An 18,300-nucleotide genomic window follows, 5' to 3' on the forward strand; every position below is an offset into this window, starting at 1 on the left:
AGGACTTACCAGATGGTTCTGGCACAGGTTGTAAATCCCATCCAGTGTCACTGTCATGATGTCATCAATGGGGGACAGCGTATCAGGAGCGATGGCCGTTATCATGCTGTAGAGCCGGGGCAAGGGCTGGTTTGACTCATTTGTGAGTTTCCAATTCCAGGCGTTTCCATAATGTGTTTAAAGTTGTAACTGTTGCTGGTTGTCTCTCAGGAAAAGCAGCATTGAACTTTTTGTGGCATCGCATAATTTGTTGAGGAGGAAGAGGAAGAGGAGGCGGGGGGGGTTGTTAAACCCTATAAGGAAAACAAAATCTGGCCCACCTTAACAAAAGAGCCAAGTTGTGTCACATTTTTTTTGCTTAACCCTGAGTTGTCTGCTTGCTACAAGACATATCCCCTCAGAATCCTGTATCGCCTGGCACAATGAGCATGCGTAAAATGAGATCGGCCCACAGGGGCACGGCTGGTTCTTCTTCTGCTCGTGCCTGTGGTGAATTACAGGTGATGTGCGCGCACAGCAGTTGTCGGCTGCATTTTTGCAATCCTTTACTAACATCCTCAATATGCGCTTTCAACAGGAAGACGTGATTCCTTTGTGATGTATAATCAGCTGTGTTTTGTTTTCATTAAAAACGATTGCTGTGTATTCTTTGATAAGCAAGTTATCACAAGGATGCACTGTATTACTGTGTGCATTATAGTTGGTAGCCTTTAGTCCAGTAAGATTTAGAACATTTTGAGTTTCAAGAATGCTGGTACTCTGCTACAAAGGAGGTGCCGGTGCCATGGCAAATCCCCCCCTTGGCGCTGCTGAACCTTTACAGAACACTGCAGGGGGGACAGAAACCTGAATTCAATCATTTTAGTGAGTAATCAAATACCAGAAACACATTCACAAAAAAAAAAAAGGCACCACATGTTGAAAAATGTAACAAACTTTTCTGTATTCTTCACAATAAAACAAGTACATGATCAGATTGTAAAACCAGGACAGTAGTGGGGGGGGGGGGGGGGGGGGGGGGGGGTCTGACACATGTCCAGGCAGAATGTGAAGCTCCTTATTATTCAGAATTACATCTACTGTACTTTTATGTCATGTGACACCCACGTTATCTGGCACCATTGAACTTCAATCCAGCGACTTTTTTGTGTTGAACTGATGGATCATACCCTTTTTTATTATTGTTATTTCTTATGTTTGATAGGTGAATTTGTATTATTTTATATAATGCTGTGCCTGTATCTACAATAGATGTAATTTATTAAAAAAAATTGTTTGGCCAAATACACCAGAAGCAAGGTTGCTGGTTTTGCATGACGGGTTTCTGAAGCCTGAATATTTATTGGTGCGGCTGCCTCACTGTGAATGGGAGCGGATTGACCGCCTTGATAATTTCTAGAATGTGCAGGGGCGAGCGGGGAATGGTGGGTAGCGTTGTTCCCTCTGAGTCAGAGTGACGCAGGCGGAGGCAGAGTCGACAAGCAGCCGTGCTCCATCCATAGAGGACGGGCACACCAGCACACTCCTTGCTACGCGGAGGCTAACGAAGAGAAAAACAGCAAGAACTCGCTTCTGGGGTATGCTTGTGTTTTCATCTCAGCGCTAAAGCCTTATTATATGACTTGCATCCGTTAATAAAGGCATTGTTGTTGTATTTTTTTTTTTAAATAGTGTTTTGTGTGTGTGTGTGTGTGTGTGTGTGTGTGTGTATATATATATATATATATATATATATATATATATATATATATATTATATATATATATGCGCATCACGCGAAACTTTGTTTTTACTTTTATGAAAATTACTTTATTATTATACGTAATAATAATAATAATAACAGCAATCGCTTTTGTTTAAACAGTAATTATTTAATTGTATATATTCTATCGCTGGAACCGCTGGATCTGTTGTTGTGATTCAGGTCTAATTCGTAGAGGAGGATAATGTGTTCGCCCGTTGTGCGTATTTATTAATTTATTTATTTTCAACCTTTTCCAAAAGCACCGATCAGGTTCGATTCTGTATTAAACAATGCATTTTATAAAACAAATGTTGCTATTGAGTCTGTCTGTCTATCTATCTGTCTGTCTATCTATCTGTATATATGATTTTTGACAATAGCTTATTCATGCGCTTCGTGCATGTAACGGCTGTGAATGAAATGTTAGTCAATTGTTGTTGTTATTTTTATATAATATATTCCCTAATGTATTAAACTGTTTTATTTTAATCAAAGGGATTAGTTCTGAAACAATGTTGTTGTCATGATTCGTGATGCTGGGAGAAACGTGTTCAATAGATAGGTGTGGTGACGTGAAATCAAAAAGGCGTCAGGTGCTTAGAATTTTGGAGGAGGAAAGGGAAGGCTGCGGTGGTGGGGTAGGGGGGGGCCTGGCGGAGTGCTGAAGAATTAAATGGCATTCTTCAGCCTGCTGTAAAATCTACTGTCTGCCGTTGCACAGCGACTTGTGGCCATTTTAAGATGCTCAGCTAACTTGCCCTAGCATTTTAATGGTACTGTATATCGTACCTGGGTTATGAATATATTAATTTATGTGTTAAACTCGTGCCCTCTCAACACTTAACATATTGTCGTATATATAAACTGCCGTGTTTCGGTCTGTAATGATGGCCAAAATGCCTTTTTACATTTTTTTTTTTTTTTTTTTTTTTTTTTATTGGACCATGTTTAGCATGAATCTCTCATTTATCGATCTATCTATCTTGGAACTCTTCTGACACGTTTAACTTTTGTAATTTAGCAAAAAAGTCCATCATTAAAGGATCTTTTGATCATCATGCTCGTAGCCTAACAGGACACATGTACCGCGATACGCACTTCATGATACATGTTTTATCGTCACCTGTATATTGTGACAACGATGTATTATCACATACATATCGTATTGCAATCTGCATATCACGGTGTGCATCGTATTGCAACATTAGTGTAGCGTTACAGACCTATTGCTGAGACCCCTGTGGATGCAGTGATTTCTGTGGTTCTAGAAGCTTCTGATTTTTGTTAGTCTCTTTCTGTAGCCCTGTAAAGATGACGAAAGAGGACGCAGTAGAAGTTGAGGCCCAGCCAGCCTCAGGATTTCAGAGCCCGGTTCTGGAGATGAGGAAGAGGCCCATGGTGCACCACTCTGCTCCGGCACCGCTTCCCAAGGACTACGGTATGACTGGATGAGAGAGGAAGTTCAGATAATTGTCTGAAAGCTCTCATGATTGTATTTTAACTATAGTTGTAACTTTCCCCCTAGTGTGTAGTTCTTTACTCGCACCCTTCTTTTTTCTGTCTGCTATTCACTAGTTCTCAAAAACAAGCTGTTTTCACCTGCTATGGAGGAATTCAAGTCATTTTCAAATGCCCAGTTTACTTTTTATGGACAAACCGATTGTCAACAGCTCTGGCCAAAAGTTTCGCATCTCCCTAGAATTTTAGGATTGAGACATAATAAAAACAAAAAACTATATGAACATAATTTAGATCTTTTATTTAACATCATGTAATCAAAGAAACTGCAAAATGATATTGCAAAAGTTTACTGGAAGCCATTATAGTAGTATTTGTCAGTTTTAAGTATGTGAAAAACTCCAAAGTAGGGTGCAATTCAGTATGTAAACGTAATGTTGTTCAGCAAGTTTGTCGATTTTTTTCTGAAGAAAAATGAGTTAATTCTACAGGGTGATGCAAAAGTTTTGGCAAGAGCTGTAAAGCACGAATGGTCTTTTCTCGTTCGCAAAAGTTTCTTATGTTCTAACACTGGGAACGTTAAACGAATAAAATAAAACAAAACTAGATTCTGTGTTTTTAAACGAGTCACCCCAGACCGCCCTTCAATAAAACTGGATGCAATCAACAACCAGTAATGAAATATTGGACAGAATGCATTATTCAAAAGCAAGAAGCAAAAAAAATAAAAATAAGCTCTTCACAAAAGCCTTACCGACCCTTCTGTTTTAATATAAGCATTGAGAAAACTTCTCTCACAAATAATGCCACTGTTTAAAAAACGATATTTGTTATAATGTGTATTTTTAAATGTACAAACCGTGAATCTAGATACATAAATAAGAGTTCCTAAACCCTGCCCTGGTGACGTGCATGGTGTGTACTAATCCTCAGCGCTGGTGTTAGCAGTCCTGCTTATTACAAGTGCTCCCGATCAGTGAAGTGTGAGGAGCGGTGAAGGCACGCATTAATCTTGATCCAGTCAATAGCCCAGTAGGGGAACACGTCAGGATTAACGGTCTTTGTGCTGTGAAGGCACTGCTTCCAAGAATAGAGGCTGCATCACAGTGCAGTAGACTGTGCCTCCCTTGACTTCAATATATCTTCAAACCCTGTGCGAGCAGCGTGCTTTCCTCAGTAGTCAAAACTACAGAGAGGGCAGCAATAGACAATTAGTAAACGCGTGTAGCTGACTACAGTTTAACTGCTTTGTAAAGATTGATTGAGGTTCAAGAGCAGTTACATTGCTTAGCCACAGGGTGGCGCTGTCCCTTGGATTAAGCTGTAATTGTGACACCTTATCAAAAGTACTAACAAACGTGCAACAGCTGTTGGATAATAAAATTGGGTACAAGAAATGAACCAATCGCTGTTACAGATTTGTCAGAATTGTGAAACTTAATTATTGAGTCGTTGCAAGAAGCATCGAATGATAGCAAACGTCATGAAAATGTAAGACGATGGTAAAGGCATGTGCTTGAGGTGACCATCATCTGGTTGCTCTGTTTTAACTGGGAATGGCGGATCGATTTGTTTTGAAGTGTGTCTCATGTTTCTCCCTGTACTGTAGCCTTCACCTTTTTCGATCCCAACGACCCTGCTTGCCAGGAAATCCTGCTTGACCCACAGACCACCGTCCCCGAGCTCTTCGCTATCATCAGACAGTGGGTGCCGCAGGTGCAGCACAAAATCGACGTCATCGGAAACGAGGTGAGTAAGAAGTGGGTTCCTGACACCAGTTACCTTTCCCTGCTGGGAAATGGAGGTCGCAAAGTCCCATTTTTTAAGTCTTAATCCATTTTCTTAGACCGTTAGGTCTTGCCCTTTTCATTTTTTTTTTTCTGAAGGCTTTTTCGGTTCTGTACAAATTTATAAAGACAACCCTTTTAACTGCTGCATAAGTAAAATGTTTGTCTTCCTGATGTGCCACAATAACAGTGCAATTTCTACATTGCCCTGTTATTGCTAAAGCATTTTTACAAACCCACATCATCAGGCCCCTAATATAGTCCAAGATAAAAACCTTTGTGGACACCACTGGGATTGGAAATTGGTTTATTATTGCTACAGTTTCAAAAACAATCAAAACCTGATCAGGGATTTTAAGAAAATGTTAATTCTAACGTGTGTTAAATTTTGTAGTTGCTGTTTTTGATAATTAAATACGTAGATCGTTGTTTAAATATCCTCAAATGAGGATATTTAAATGATTGAGTTAATCTGTCCTGTAAACCCTCCTATCACCCTTGTGATGTATTATCCTTTCTTAGCAGTACTGATGAGGCCTAAAAACCAAAGCTTTGACAAGCTAGAGCAATCCAAACTAAATGAGATTTTAAAAAAAACAGCCAGCCAAGAGGGTTTAAATTTATAGCATCTCACTTCTTGTAAACCAGTCTGAAAGGAAAACCCTAAACACTGCACTCGAAGCAGAAAATCAATGCGTCTCTCATTCTCTCCCCCTCTCTCTTTCTCTGTCCTTGCCTCACGATTAATATCGGAGTGTTTTATGAGCAGTCAGGTCATGATATAAAAGCTGGCTGTATAAAGTCATAATAAATTAGTCTCTATAGAGCGCAGTGGGTCCACATAGGCTCCTGTGCATGATTAGGAGAAGTAGTAATAAAGCTGTGGTTTCCCAGCTGCGGGTCAGGGGGTGGACGGGACAGCAAAATAACAGCCCCGGCTTTTGCTTCAACTGATGGGCCTCCAAAGAAGGGTTGGTCAAATAATTCTAAATCCATAACACTGTCAAATGATATTTAAGTTTATTATTATTATTTTGTTTACAGTAATTGCACTCTTCATGCTGTTGCTCATAATTCAGTTCTGTTCATTTATTTGATTTTTTTTTAATTGGGACTCTGCTTTTAAAGTGATTTTCAAAAGCACAGCTGTATTATGAAATTTGCTGGAAACTTCTATTTCCCTCTGAGCTTTCTCATTCCGGTTAGTGACCCTTAGGGTAGATCATGTGTTTAAGTAAAGCTCTGTATGTGAAGGACGCTATTGTACGCATTGTATTGAACCTTGCTGCTTCTTTTTAAAAGCAGTGATAAAAAATAAACAAATAAAAACAGGCGGTTAAGCTGAAAAGCACTGTGGCTGCTGATCAGAGTGCAGTGGTGTGTGTGTGTGTCTGTGTGTGTGTGTCTGTGTGTGTGTGTGTGTGGGCTGGCCCTTCTCACCCCTCTTGTGCCAGAGTGCTTTATTGATTTCGCAGGCAGTAAATTCCCCCCTGATGTCGGCTGTTATTCCTCAGAGTCTGGGGAGCAGGATTGATTGCTCCGAGAATAAGCCTTTTCCATTAGCCCGGATTGGCTCGTGGTATCCGATCCACTGAATGAACGTACCCTGCAGGTTTCTGAAGTTATTCAGATGTGGAGATTAGATTTAAGGTTGCTTGTGTTAGGAATGCAACAGGGGAGTTTAAAGAGGTTGGGTTATCTTATTATTATTATTATTATTATTATTATTATTATTATTATTATTATTTAGTCATTTTGCAGACGTTTTATCCAAAGCGACTCACAGAGACTAGGGAGTGAACTATGCTTCATCAACAACTGTTGCTGCAGAGTCACTTCCAATAGGACCTTGTTTGTGTTGCTTGGTTACTTGTCAGAGTTTCCCCAGACAGAAAACAGTGAAGGACAGTGTAGGTTAAAATCTACGACATTTATTTATTTATTTATTTTCTGCAGCCAGCTAGAACTGGTTGTGCCTGAGTTGCGTTTCTTTGTTGTTTCCCCTAGATTTTAAAGAGAGGCTGCCACGTGAACGATCGAGACGGACTCACAGACATGACTCTGCTGCACTACGCCTGCAAAGCAGGTGCTCATGGTGTCGGTAGGTAGCAAACTCGTGGTGTGACACTTTCACATGTTAATTTTGCCTGTTTTGACAATTTTCCAAGGTATTCAGGTTGCAGTGGTTTTGATTTCATATGCACAACAAATCAAAACTACAGAAGCAATGGGATGTTCTAATGCATTTGCACGCAACTGTGTACAGAACTGAATCACTGCTAAATTGTTGAGTGATATCAGATTATCATACCCCTCTAAATAAAACTAATCTTACCTTATTTAATCCATTTGCTAATTAAACAAGTAAATCCAGGTATATATTTGTATTTATTTGAATGTTATTATTATTAATGTTGTTTTTTCATAGAGTAACGTCAATAAATGATGGATTTCAGCTAGTCGACACTAAGCAAATCACAAATATCCATCAATGGCTAAGTAAGCAAGCTGTGGTGTCATTTAATTGAAGGTGCGTTGGCAGTGTCTCTGATCACTGTGTGCTGTCGCCCTATTGTGCTACCGACCTGCTGGTTTCCACAGGTGACCCGGCCGCGGCGTTGAGGCTGACCAATCGGCTGATTGCCCTGGGTGCCGACGCCGGTCTACGGAGCCGCTGGACGAACATGAACGCGCTGCACTACGCGGCTTACTTCGACGTACCTGAGCTCATCAGGATCTTACTGAAAGGGTCAAAGCCAAGAGGTAACATGAAACAAGGCATTTAACAATACACAAAATACACTGCACTAATATATACATACATATATATAGACACAGAGAATTCAAAAACAGCAAACAGCTCAATATCTAAGGAGAATACTCATCAATCATTAGGAGTACTCAACGCAGTAGAAAAGTAACTCATAAGCTAAAAACTTCTGTAAATAAGTTATAGGCTTTATATATATATATACATAAATAAAATGTGTGTGTGTGTATTTATAATATATAGATATATTATACACACACATAAGCTTGTTGCCTATACGGTGTGGCTAATCAAGCTCTTATTAACCCTTTGCGGTCCTATATCGGACCAGGTCCAACATTACAATTTTTCCTTTCCAGTCCGATGTCGGACCCTCATCAAAAAGACGTAAAGCACAGGTCTCTAGTCGTTTTTCTCCGGAAAAAGCCAAGAGGTAACACGGACACAAACAAAGGAGAGAGCCTCTTCTGCATCCAGCACTCAAAGAATATCACTGACATCTGCAGAGCTTTTTGAGATGTTACAGTAATAAAATAATGATTTGGATCACATTATTGAGGAGTTTGGTGATAAAACGAGTGATCAGGAAAGGATTTATAAGTATGCGCATCTATAAAGAGATATGTGAAAAATACAGCGAACGCGGAGTGGGGCTTGGCTGGAGATGCAGTACTGAGTGTCCTTTTGCGATTCAGTGCCTTTTAAACCTGTTTTACTCTGGGGGGAGAAAAATATTTTAAACAGTGCGTGTGGAAAATAAACATCGCGTGTGAAAATAAATTGGACCTGACGCGCCTGACAAGCGCTGAGTAAATGGACTGCAAAGGGTTAAATGGGTAAAAGTGCCATGCAACAGGAGTCTTATTCCCATCCCTGACGTGTAAGTGTAAAGCAAGTGTTTTTTGTAGCGTAGTGCACAGCTTCTGGTTTCTTTGCTCACACTGTTCTGTGTTGTGTGCAGTGCTGAACTCCACATGCAGCGATTTCCACCACGGGACTGCCCTGCACATCGCTGCTTCAAACCTGTGCCTGGGAGCTGTGAAGTGTCTGCTGGAACACGGAGCCAACCCCACTGTCCGGGTGAGTGCCTGCCGGGGTCCTCACGTCTGTCCATTAGCCTCCCCCAAAACCATGCAGTGAACCAATGGGACTTCAGCACTACCCTTGCACTATTGCACTGCTAATATGTCATTGTAGATATAACTTGTTGTAATCCTAACTTGTTGCATCCTAGTTTTATTATTATTATCATTATTATTATTATTATTATTATTATTATTATTATTATTATTATTATTATTATTATTATTATTTTCTTAGCAGACGCCCTTCTACAGGATGACTCGGTTATTACAAAATATCACATTACAGTTGAGAGGTTTTAAAGTACAATAAAATCAGTAGAAAATAAGATCAAATTCAAATATAGAATACAGTGTAAAAATAAAATATTTCATACTGTATTTTAGTAATATTATTATTTGTACTTACTGTAAACTGTACAGTATTTAATTATGAATCGTGTATTGTAACCCTGTACTGCCCTGTAACACCTGTAAGTCGCCTTGGATAAAGGAGTCTGCCGAATAAATAATAATAATAATAAAGGCAGTGCTGCTCATGACAATAAGAATATTGATGATCCCAGTAACAGTCGGTGAGTTTGCAGCCTTGTCCAGTCCGGGATGTGTGAGCTGACCCCCTTCCCCCTGTTCTCCCTACAGAACAGCAAGGGTCAGGGCCCTTCGGATGTGGTTCCGGACCCCATGGACATGACCCTGGACAAGGCAGAGGCCGCCATGGTGGCCAAGGAGCTGAAGCAGCTGCTGCTGGACGCTGTGCCTCTGAGTTGCAACCTGCCCAAGGCCACCCTGCCCAACTACGACAACATCCCGGGGAACCTCATGCTGACCTCGCTGGGGCTGAAGCTGGGAGACCGGGTGCTGCTGGATGACCTCAAGGTGAAAGTGCTATGCAATAGGAGTCTTATTTCCTTCCCTACATGTATCAGCTTTGCAAATCTTTGTTCATAGAGTTATGGAACTAAAGAGGTCAATCACATGCCACGTAATTAATTACACAACATGACTTATTTGAAATGTAAAAGGAATCTTGTGTTTTCAATTAATCAAAACAAATGAACTAAAACAAAAAAAAAACACATTTTAATTTTGAATACAAGTCTAGAATTTTTAACTCTTTGCAGTCCATTTACTCAACACTTGTCAGGCGCGTCAGGTTCAATTTATTTTCTCACGCGCTGCTTATTTTACACATGCTTTTTAATTTTTTTTTTTTTTCAGAGTAGAACAGGTTTAAAGGCACTGAATTTGCAAAAGGACATCAGTACTGCATCTCCAGCCAAGCCCCACCCCTTGTTCGCTGTATTTTTCACATACCTCTTTATAGACGTGCGCACTGATAAATCCTCTCCTGATCACTCATTTTATCACCAAAATCCTCAACAATGTGATCCAAGTCATTTTTATTACTATAACTTCTCAAAAAGCTCTGCAAATGCTCTGGATGCAGAAGCAGTGATTTCCTTTGTTCATGTCCGTGTTATCTCTGTAGTGCATGGGACTATGAGATACGCCCTTTTTTTTCGGCTTCATTCGGCTCCTATCGGTCTCACTCGGCCACTGAAAGTTTTTCTCTGCTTTTTCCGGAGAAAAAACGACTAGAGACCTGTGCTTTACTTCTTTTTGATAATGTTGGACAGGGTCCGACATCGGACTGGAAAGGGCAAATTGTAATGTCGGACCTGGTCCGACATAGGACCGCAAAGGGTTAAAAACAGCTATCTAAAGATCTCAAAATGACTAAAATGTTTGAAGTGAAACTTGCAACTAGTCTGCTTTGAAACTGCAGCTAAATTCAAACAAATGGGCATTAAACAGTGGGGTTGCATACATTCTACAGACTGCGTATGTGTTTCTCTGCCCCTATAAAGTACAACAGATTGTAAAGAACTGTCAGCACTAACAACTGAATGCAGATGTACTGTAATAACACAGTAGATGCTTGCAGCGTATGATGTGTAATTAGGATATGTTTGAGAAACAAATATAAATACAAAAAAACGTTGTTTCCACACTTGTCCAAACTTTGTAGCCTCCACCAAAACCGTGCAGTGATGTCACTACTTTGGTGCCACATGTAAAACAGGTGGGTGATACACTCGCTGTCCTTTCTCATTCTTGTGTTGCATTTCCACTGCAGAGATGATCCTTTTTATGAGTTTGGACCTGACTGTTTGAGCTATATTTTTATTTCTGTTTCTTTTTTTAACTTTGAACTTGAGTAACTAATGAAATAACATTCTAATTTTCACTACATTTCAGAAATCCAGAAGTGTTGTGTGTGTATTTTTTTTTTTTTTTTTTTTTTTTTTTTTTTTTTTGGGATGGGGTGGGTGGCTATTAAGATCAGAGGTGTCCAATCCCGGTCCTGGAGGGCCATTCCACTCCAGGTTTAACAAGTAAAATGAGACAGTGATCTACTTCAGGGTCTGGATGGAGGTTTATTTAGTTAAACCATTTAAAACCGGGTTGGAACAAAGACCAGGAGCGGAAGGGCCAACTTTTGGCTGCCTTTGATTTTGCTTTGTCTGTTTGTTATCTGGGTCTTACTTGAGCTGTTCTACCAGAAACCCGTTATATAGGAAACGTTAATTTGAAAACCTCACGTCTGCCACTACACTGAGTTAAAGAAGTTTGCAAGGATTGGTTACACAGCAGTCTGATCCATTCCTGGTTTCGCTATGAGTCTAATAAGACACACCTGAGCTTGTTCCCTACTCACACTGTGGCTGATCAAGCTTGTAGTAAAACCTGGAATGTGTGACACTGCTATGCAACAGGAGTCCTGTTTCCACCCTTGCTGTATAAAGATCGCATTCGGTTCTCTGTTTTCTCGATTTCTTTCTTGCGATATTAATACTTTTTTAAACCAGCTGAGTAAAAATGATTCCCATTAACTAACTAAGCCAGGACACCTTTTATTTTTAAGCCACGCCTCCTGTTCCTTCTCCCCTGCCTCACTGTGTGCTCTGTTTCAGAAAGGGACACTTCGTTTCTGCGGGACCACAGAGTTTGCCAGCGGTCAGTGGGTGGGAGTGGAGCTGGACGAGCCAGAGGGCAAGAACGATGGGAGCGTGGGCGGGGTGCGCTACTTTATCTGCCCCCCCAAACTCGGTAAGCCCCCCCACAGCTGTGTGTAATTGAATTGGAACACTCCGTTCCTGTTATTGTGATCTGTTGCACATATGAAATTGAACCACTGTAACTGCAAATCTTGGCAAAGTGGTCAAAATAGGAAAATTAGTGATGGTTTAATTTAATTTAATAGGACAACCTAATTTAAAGCACAATTTGGGACATTTTTACACATGAGTGCCTAATTGTTTCACTGATCACACCCTGAGGTTTTCATGCAGGTAGGTATATAAAGAATATAAATGGTGCATCTTGAGGAGTTCTAATACATATGCACACATTTTTTGTATTCCCAGTAATGCTGTAAATGCATGAAATCTGTTTGGTTCTGTCACTAGTATGCATGATCTCACTGGTGGTTAAGACTGCTGCTTTGCCCCTTATCAGGGATCTTTGCCCCGCTGTCTAAAATCAGCAAGGTCGTGACAGACCAGACCCCGTCTTCCGTGACCTCCACCCCCAAGACCCCCCGCATGGTGTTCTCCCGCGTCACCGGCAAGGCCAAAAAGGAGAAGAAAGAGAAAGAAAAAGAGAAGGGTGAGATCCTCCACTGATCTCATTCGACCCTGCATTCCACCGCAGCTTCATAGAGAAAACTGCAGCTTCACTGTTACTCCCCAAATGGGCATGCATGCTCCCAGCAATGGGAACACAGCAGGAGGAGAACAAATAGAAATATATTCACTTATGTTACTGGCTTGCTGGTGTGAATCTTGTGGATTAACCCGAATGATTTGCTCAATACACAGATTAGTCCGTTTTAATACTTTATTAAACATCAAAGACAAGAGTGCAAATCTTTATCTTTGTGCTCTAACAAAAGATTTATAAACCAGCCACTTTATACCTAACCTTGTAGTCAAAGCATCCTTCAACAGTTCCTTCCAGTAGAGCTTGATTTCTGTACGGTCCTTCTAAGCATATTCGCATTCATGCATTCGACACACACACACACACACCCTGCTTTAGAAGATACATTCCTATGAGAGATTACAACAAAAGAATACAAGATGCCAACAACCTCCATATATCTTGCCCATGCGCCTTTATCAGTAACTTTCCACAAGCTTGCCTTTTACATTACATAAAAAATGTAAATAGTAGAAAAAGAAAGTGCACAGACAACGCATAGCAACATATGAAACAAAAATACTGCACACTATCTAGATAACGGCTCATGCAACTTTTAGTAGTTAAACGGTTCAGAATTTAGGGCTATAGACTTAACTTTTTACAACTATCTCCACATGGAAAATATGACAATTCTTGGTTTGCACATTCTGTGGCACATGTGGCCATTTCCCAAGGTTCCTTTTTTCTTTGCAGCTCTGAGGAAGAAATCTCTATCAGTGGGCAGCCTAGATCGCGAAGGGTTAAAGATCGAACTGGGGGATAAAGTTCTGGTCGCCGGGCAGAAGCAAGGAATCGTCCGGTTCTATGGGAAGACTGACTTTGCTCCGGGTAGGGGCTGAGTCGTAGTGTGTTCCATTATTGTACAGGGAAGGAAGTTAAACCGCATGCGTATGAAGTCGCTTTTGTAGACTTTTACACAGAAGAGGGCGCGAGATGAAACATGTTTACCTGCCTTAGTTTATTGTAGTTTTTACCTTGGCTATTTTGAGGGATTGACCAGTATAGTTGTGCAATGTGATTATTCTGATCAAGCTCTCAACAGGTGAGGTCGATCAGGCTGATTTTTACTGTTCCAAGTGAAATGAGTGAAGAAGCAGCTGCTGGGGTTTGTGTGGATCACTGTTCTCCTCCGCAGAGAGATTATCATAAACCCGATTGGCTGTTTGTACACTCGTTTCACGTGGAACGGTAGATCAGCCCGATCGACACCAGCGGCCCTCATGTGGAGAGTTTATCCGAATATTTTTGTGCAGCATTATTGTCCAGCTCTTCAAAAAGATTTATTTAGATCTGATCTTTTTCAGATGCATGACTTCATGGTGCCAGCAATCTGAGCTACGTTTGTAATTAGGTTCCTGCTAAGCTTGTAGGACTGAGTTTTTTTCCAACCAGTAATACAATTGCATTTTTGTAGTCTGAGGTACAGGGCAGTGGCTCGACTCACTTTGTCAGTAAAGGTTAAAAAAATAGATTTTATTTATTACATTTTTAAAAATATATATTTATTTGGATAAAGTGTGCAATTCTGTTCCCTTTGCTAATAAAATCGGTAAGGCGATCGGTAAAACAAAGACATAACTGTAACCCTTGTATTTCTGACTGGCTTGGCTTTTGCAGAAGCCTTACTTGAGACATAGATAAAAACTACAATCGTTCCTTCTAATCCTGTCTGACAAAAACAGTGAACCATGCTGGAAAGGTATTTTTCGATCAGGAAATAGCTGCAGTTATCTTTGTGTTCTGCATGGAACCTGTTGATGACGATTTGAAGTAAATGGAGCTTTGAGAATCTAGCACGGTGTGTTAAGTAAAGTCCTTGTGGGTTGTTTTTTGTTTTTTTCCCTCCTTTACAAGTAATGCTTCCAGGTGGCTTGCCATTACCCCTTGGAGTCGTGTGTGTGTAACTACAGTGTAATCTGTGCTAACTCTGTACTGGTCTGGTTTCCTAGGTTACTGGTTTGGCGTAGAGTTGGAGGTGCCCACTGGGAAGCACGATGGCTCAGTATTTGGGGTCCGGTACTTTACCTGCCTGCCGAAGCACGGGGTCTTCGCGCCCCCCTCCCGAGTGCAAAGGTGAGCGCAGCGTTTGTATTTGGGGTGTGCAGAAGCTCGCTCTCTTAATTGCTTTTTAAGAAGCATTTGTCGGCAGGCTATTAAATAAATCCATTCCTTGCCAGTCATTGGTTGTCAGTTGTAAATGTGAAGGAAGGACTGCTTTTCTTGTGTTTTGAAATCAACACATTTAAGTCTTTTAAGGTCCATTTATCAGCACTTGTCAGGCGTGTCAGGTCCAATTTTATTTTACACCCGCTGTTTAAAAAAATTGTTTTGGAGTAAAACAGGTTTACTGAATTGCAAAAGTACACTCAGTACTGCATCTCCAGCTAAGCCCCACTCCTTGTTCGCTGTATTTTTCACATATCTCTTTATAGGGATGCATACTGATAAATCCTTTCCTGATCGGACGCAGCTGTCTCCCTTGTTTATGTCCATGTTATCTCTGTGGTGCAGATACACCTTTTTTTTTTCGGGCTTCATTCTGTTCCTATCGGTTAACCCATTGCAGTCCTATGTCGGACCAGATCCAACATTACAATTTTCCCTCTCTTGATCGACATCATCAAAAAGATAATGACTAGCACACAGGTCTCTAGTTGTTTTTTTTCTCCGGAAAAAGCAGAGAAAACCTTTCAATGGTCGAATGAAACCAAAAAAAAGGGAGTATCTAGACCCATAGACATAGACCCATCCACTACAGAGATAAGTTTGGTGATAAAACGAGTGATCAGGAGAGGATTTATCAGTATGTACATCTATAAAGATTTATGTGAAAAATACAGAGAACAAGGGGTGGGGCTTGGCTGGAGATGCAGTACTGATGTCCTTTTGCGATTCAGTGCCTTTTAAAACCTGTTTTAAAAAAATGAAATTTAAACCGTGCATGTAAAATAAGCAGCGCGTGTGAAAATAAATTGGTCCTGACGAGCGCTGAATAAATGGACTGCAAAGGGTTAATGAACGGATTTATTGAGTACCGATTTTTCCTAGTTTCTGCACACACCGATTTTGTTTTTATTGTCACCATTACTTGAGACTCACTCGTTCCCAGTCAGGGGCTTGGGTTTGATCAGGTTTGTACTATAATTTTCTCATACAGTATAAATAGCTTTTAATAAAATTCACTTAACTGTTAAATGCCATGTACTGACTGACTGGCATGTTTTACGGCATAACGTGTATGACGGTAATGAACATTGACTTCGAACCCTTTTTTTCTCCATAGACTTAGCGGCCCTAAAGACTCTCAAAGTGATGACACCGTAGTTAAGAAAGTCCACCAAGTAACTAGTAAGTATGACAGTAAGTAACATACTAGCGCTATAGCTGTAAAATGAGTCAAGTCTCACCCAACTAGTAACACATGTCTGTTATAATAAGTAAAAAGTCTGGTTTTCAGACTCTAACTCATTTTACCTTGGGTAGTCTAACCATTAGTGCAAATCAGGTTCTGGTGGAGTCGGGCAGTAACTGATGTAACAAACCCAGTAAATTCTGCACGATCGCTATTGAAAACAGATGTAAATGTTTTTCCTCTTAGAAAAGTTTATCGTCATTTTGCAATTAGCCTTGATCCCAATGGCATAGACGACCGATCTCCCTACTAAATGTGAGCTTTTAAATACTCGCCAATCATGTTGGTGACTTTTAGCCATTCGGTTATGCTTTCTTCCAAGGTCTTCTTTTTATGGGAGAAAGATCTAATGGGAAACAAAGCACAGTTCTTGTGCGCCCCACTGCTTATCAAACTACCCTGGAGCTAAGCTTGAATTTAATCTCCATTTATTTGTTTGTTTTTTTGTATTTTTCTTCTTCCTTTCCAGTTTAGCTTGTATTCTTTCCAAATTTGTTCTTTCCTTCCCTGTTTCCTCCAGTGTCTCAGCCCAAGCGTAACTTTGCCACAGTGAGAACCCCCAAGGATATCACTTCTGAGAGTTCGCTCTCCAGGTAGAGTGAGAAGGAGGGGGTGGGGGGGGGCAGGGCTCTACACGTTGATGTAGAGATGGACAAAGAGCTTGATTTTTATATAGGTTTGAAAGGATGTATAACTGCAGTGTACAAAAATGAAAAGTGTGAATAAAATGCAGAATTTTATTTTATTTTTTTTAATTGTTTGTGTGATCACTGCTTGCCTAATGACTCAGCTGCCCTTTTCACAGTCGTTTTTATATTTTTGGGTTTTTCTCTCAGGTTACTCTTCTGCTGTTGGTTTCCTTGGATGGTCCGAGCCGAGATGCAGTCCTAACCGCTGACTGCCTCTGATCGACTGTTCTCCCACTCTCCCTCGCTCTTCCTCTTCAGTACTCGTCTTTTCATTTCTGCTTTTCGGGAGAACTGACCAAGACTGTAGCCGTGATTTATTACTTACCGTAGAATCCCAGTGGTCGCAGTCCTATAGCAAATCCTAGTGCCTTGTACTTAGACTAACTCCCTGCATTCCATCTCTTACACTCAACACTCTTTTCTCCAGAGGTACTGACCAGACAAAGGGGTGCTTACAGTACCTTTGTGTACCTTTCTGTTTTGCTGTAACAAAATACATTTAAGAAAATGTATCCTATTGATTTTGAACCTGTCTAGGGCGAATCCACTTCAAAGCTATTAATAATGTGACAAGTCACTTGACCACATCAACTCCTGCAGTAGTTTTTGTTTTTTGTGTTTGTTTTCTAAATGTAAACATTTCATCTTACCAGCACTTAAAACAAATAACCAAGCGTGGTCATGTTAACGTTTTGAAATGGTTCCGTGTACATTTTAGTTTGTTTTCGATTTTAGTTCTGTAACCTTAGCAGGATTTAGTTCACTTTTTAAATTGAATTTTAAAATAATTTTCTGGTTTCAATCTTTACACATAGGTGTCTTTTTTTAAAGTAAATCATACAACACTCTCTAGTAATTACATGAAACACATCAGTGCGACATAACCTAAAACGTGTGGTACTTCACATCCACCGGGGGCAGAGTGTTGCAGGGGGGACAGGTTAATGGTTACACTCTGGTATACCAGCTTCACTTGCAGGTTAGACGTGATTCTGAGAGCGCTGAGGCTTTAACCCTTTGCGGTTCTATGTTGGACCAGGTCCGACATTAACAAAAAGACGTAAAGCACAGGTCTCTAGTCATTTTTTTCTCTGGAAAAAGCAGAGAAAACCTTTCAATGGCCGAGTGAGACCAAAAAAAAAAAAAAAAGGGCATTTCTGATAGCCCCATGCACCGTATTGATAACGCAGACATAAACAAAGCAGATAGCTGCTTCTGCATCCAGCGCTCAAAAAATATCACAGACATTTGCAGAGCTTTTTGAGATGTTATAGTAATAAAATAATGACTTGGATCGCATTACTGAGGATTTTGGTGATAAAACGAGTGATCAGGAGAGGATTTATCAGTATGCACGTCTATAAATAGGTATGTGAAAAATACAGAGAACAAGGGGTGGGGCTTGGCTGGACATACAGTACTGAGTGTTCTTTTGTAATTCAATGCCTTTTAAACCTGTTTTACTCTAAAAAAAAAAAAAAAAAAAAAAAAAAAAAAGTAAGTATGTATATATATATATATATATATATATATATATATATATATATATATATATATATATATTTTAAACAGCGCGTGTGAACATAAATT

The 18,300-nt window shown here is 40.2% G+C and overlaps 1 protein-coding gene across 3 annotated transcripts; it reads left to right on the forward strand.

Annotated features, from left to right (window-relative positions):
- Positions 1 to 1,247: 1,247 nt before the first annotated feature.
- On the forward strand, positions 1,248 to 17,767 carry LOC121305009 (CAP-Gly domain-containing linker protein 3-like). Of its 3 annotated transcripts, none has more exons than XM_041236483.1 (15): positions 1,248 to 1,577; positions 3,033 to 3,182; positions 4,812 to 4,951; positions 6,997 to 7,090; positions 7,591 to 7,752; positions 8,721 to 8,839; positions 9,484 to 9,720; positions 10,874 to 10,927; positions 11,820 to 11,955; positions 12,364 to 12,513; positions 13,303 to 13,437; positions 14,559 to 14,682; positions 15,893 to 15,957; positions 16,542 to 16,614; positions 16,858 to 17,767. In XM_041236483.1, exons 2-15 carry the CDS (start codon positions 3,056 to 3,058, stop codon positions 16,910 to 16,912), a joined length of 1,671 nt encoding a protein of 556 aa, XP_041092417.1. In that variant the 5' UTR covers positions 1,248 to 1,577; positions 3,033 to 3,055; the 3' UTR covers positions 16,913 to 17,767. The 3 variants fall into 3 exon arrangements, with proteins under 3 accessions (XP_041092417.1, XP_041092416.1, XP_041092418.1); XM_041236482.1 differs by having other exon boundaries at positions 1,249 to 1,577; positions 3,046 to 3,182; XM_041236484.1 differs by lacking the exon at positions 10,874 to 10,927 and having other exon boundaries at positions 1,257 to 1,577; positions 3,046 to 3,182.
- Positions 17,768 to 18,300: the final 533 nt, after the last annotated feature.

This window comes from Polyodon spathula, chromosome 40, assembly GCF_017654505.1.
Source record: "Polyodon spathula isolate WHYD16114869_AA chromosome 40, ASM1765450v1, whole genome shotgun sequence".
In the NCBI taxonomy this organism is placed as follows: Eukaryota; Metazoa; Chordata; class Actinopteri; order Acipenseriformes; family Polyodontidae; genus Polyodon; species Polyodon spathula.

Excerpts from the sequence above, each read along its gene's own strand:
- LOC121305009 (XM_041236483.1), top strand. The coding sequence starts at position 3,056 with ATGACGAAAGAGGACGCAGTAGAAGTTGAGGCCCAGCCAGCCTCAGGA. Across the intron at positions 3,183-4,811 it reads ACCGCTTCCCAAGGACTACG|CCTTCACCTTTTTCGATCCC; the intron begins GTATGACTGGAT and ends CCTGTACTGTAG. Across the intron at positions 7,753-8,720 it reads GAAAGGGTCAAAGCCAAGAG|TGCTGAACTCCACATGCAGC; the intron begins GTAACATGAAAC and ends TGTTGTGTGCAG.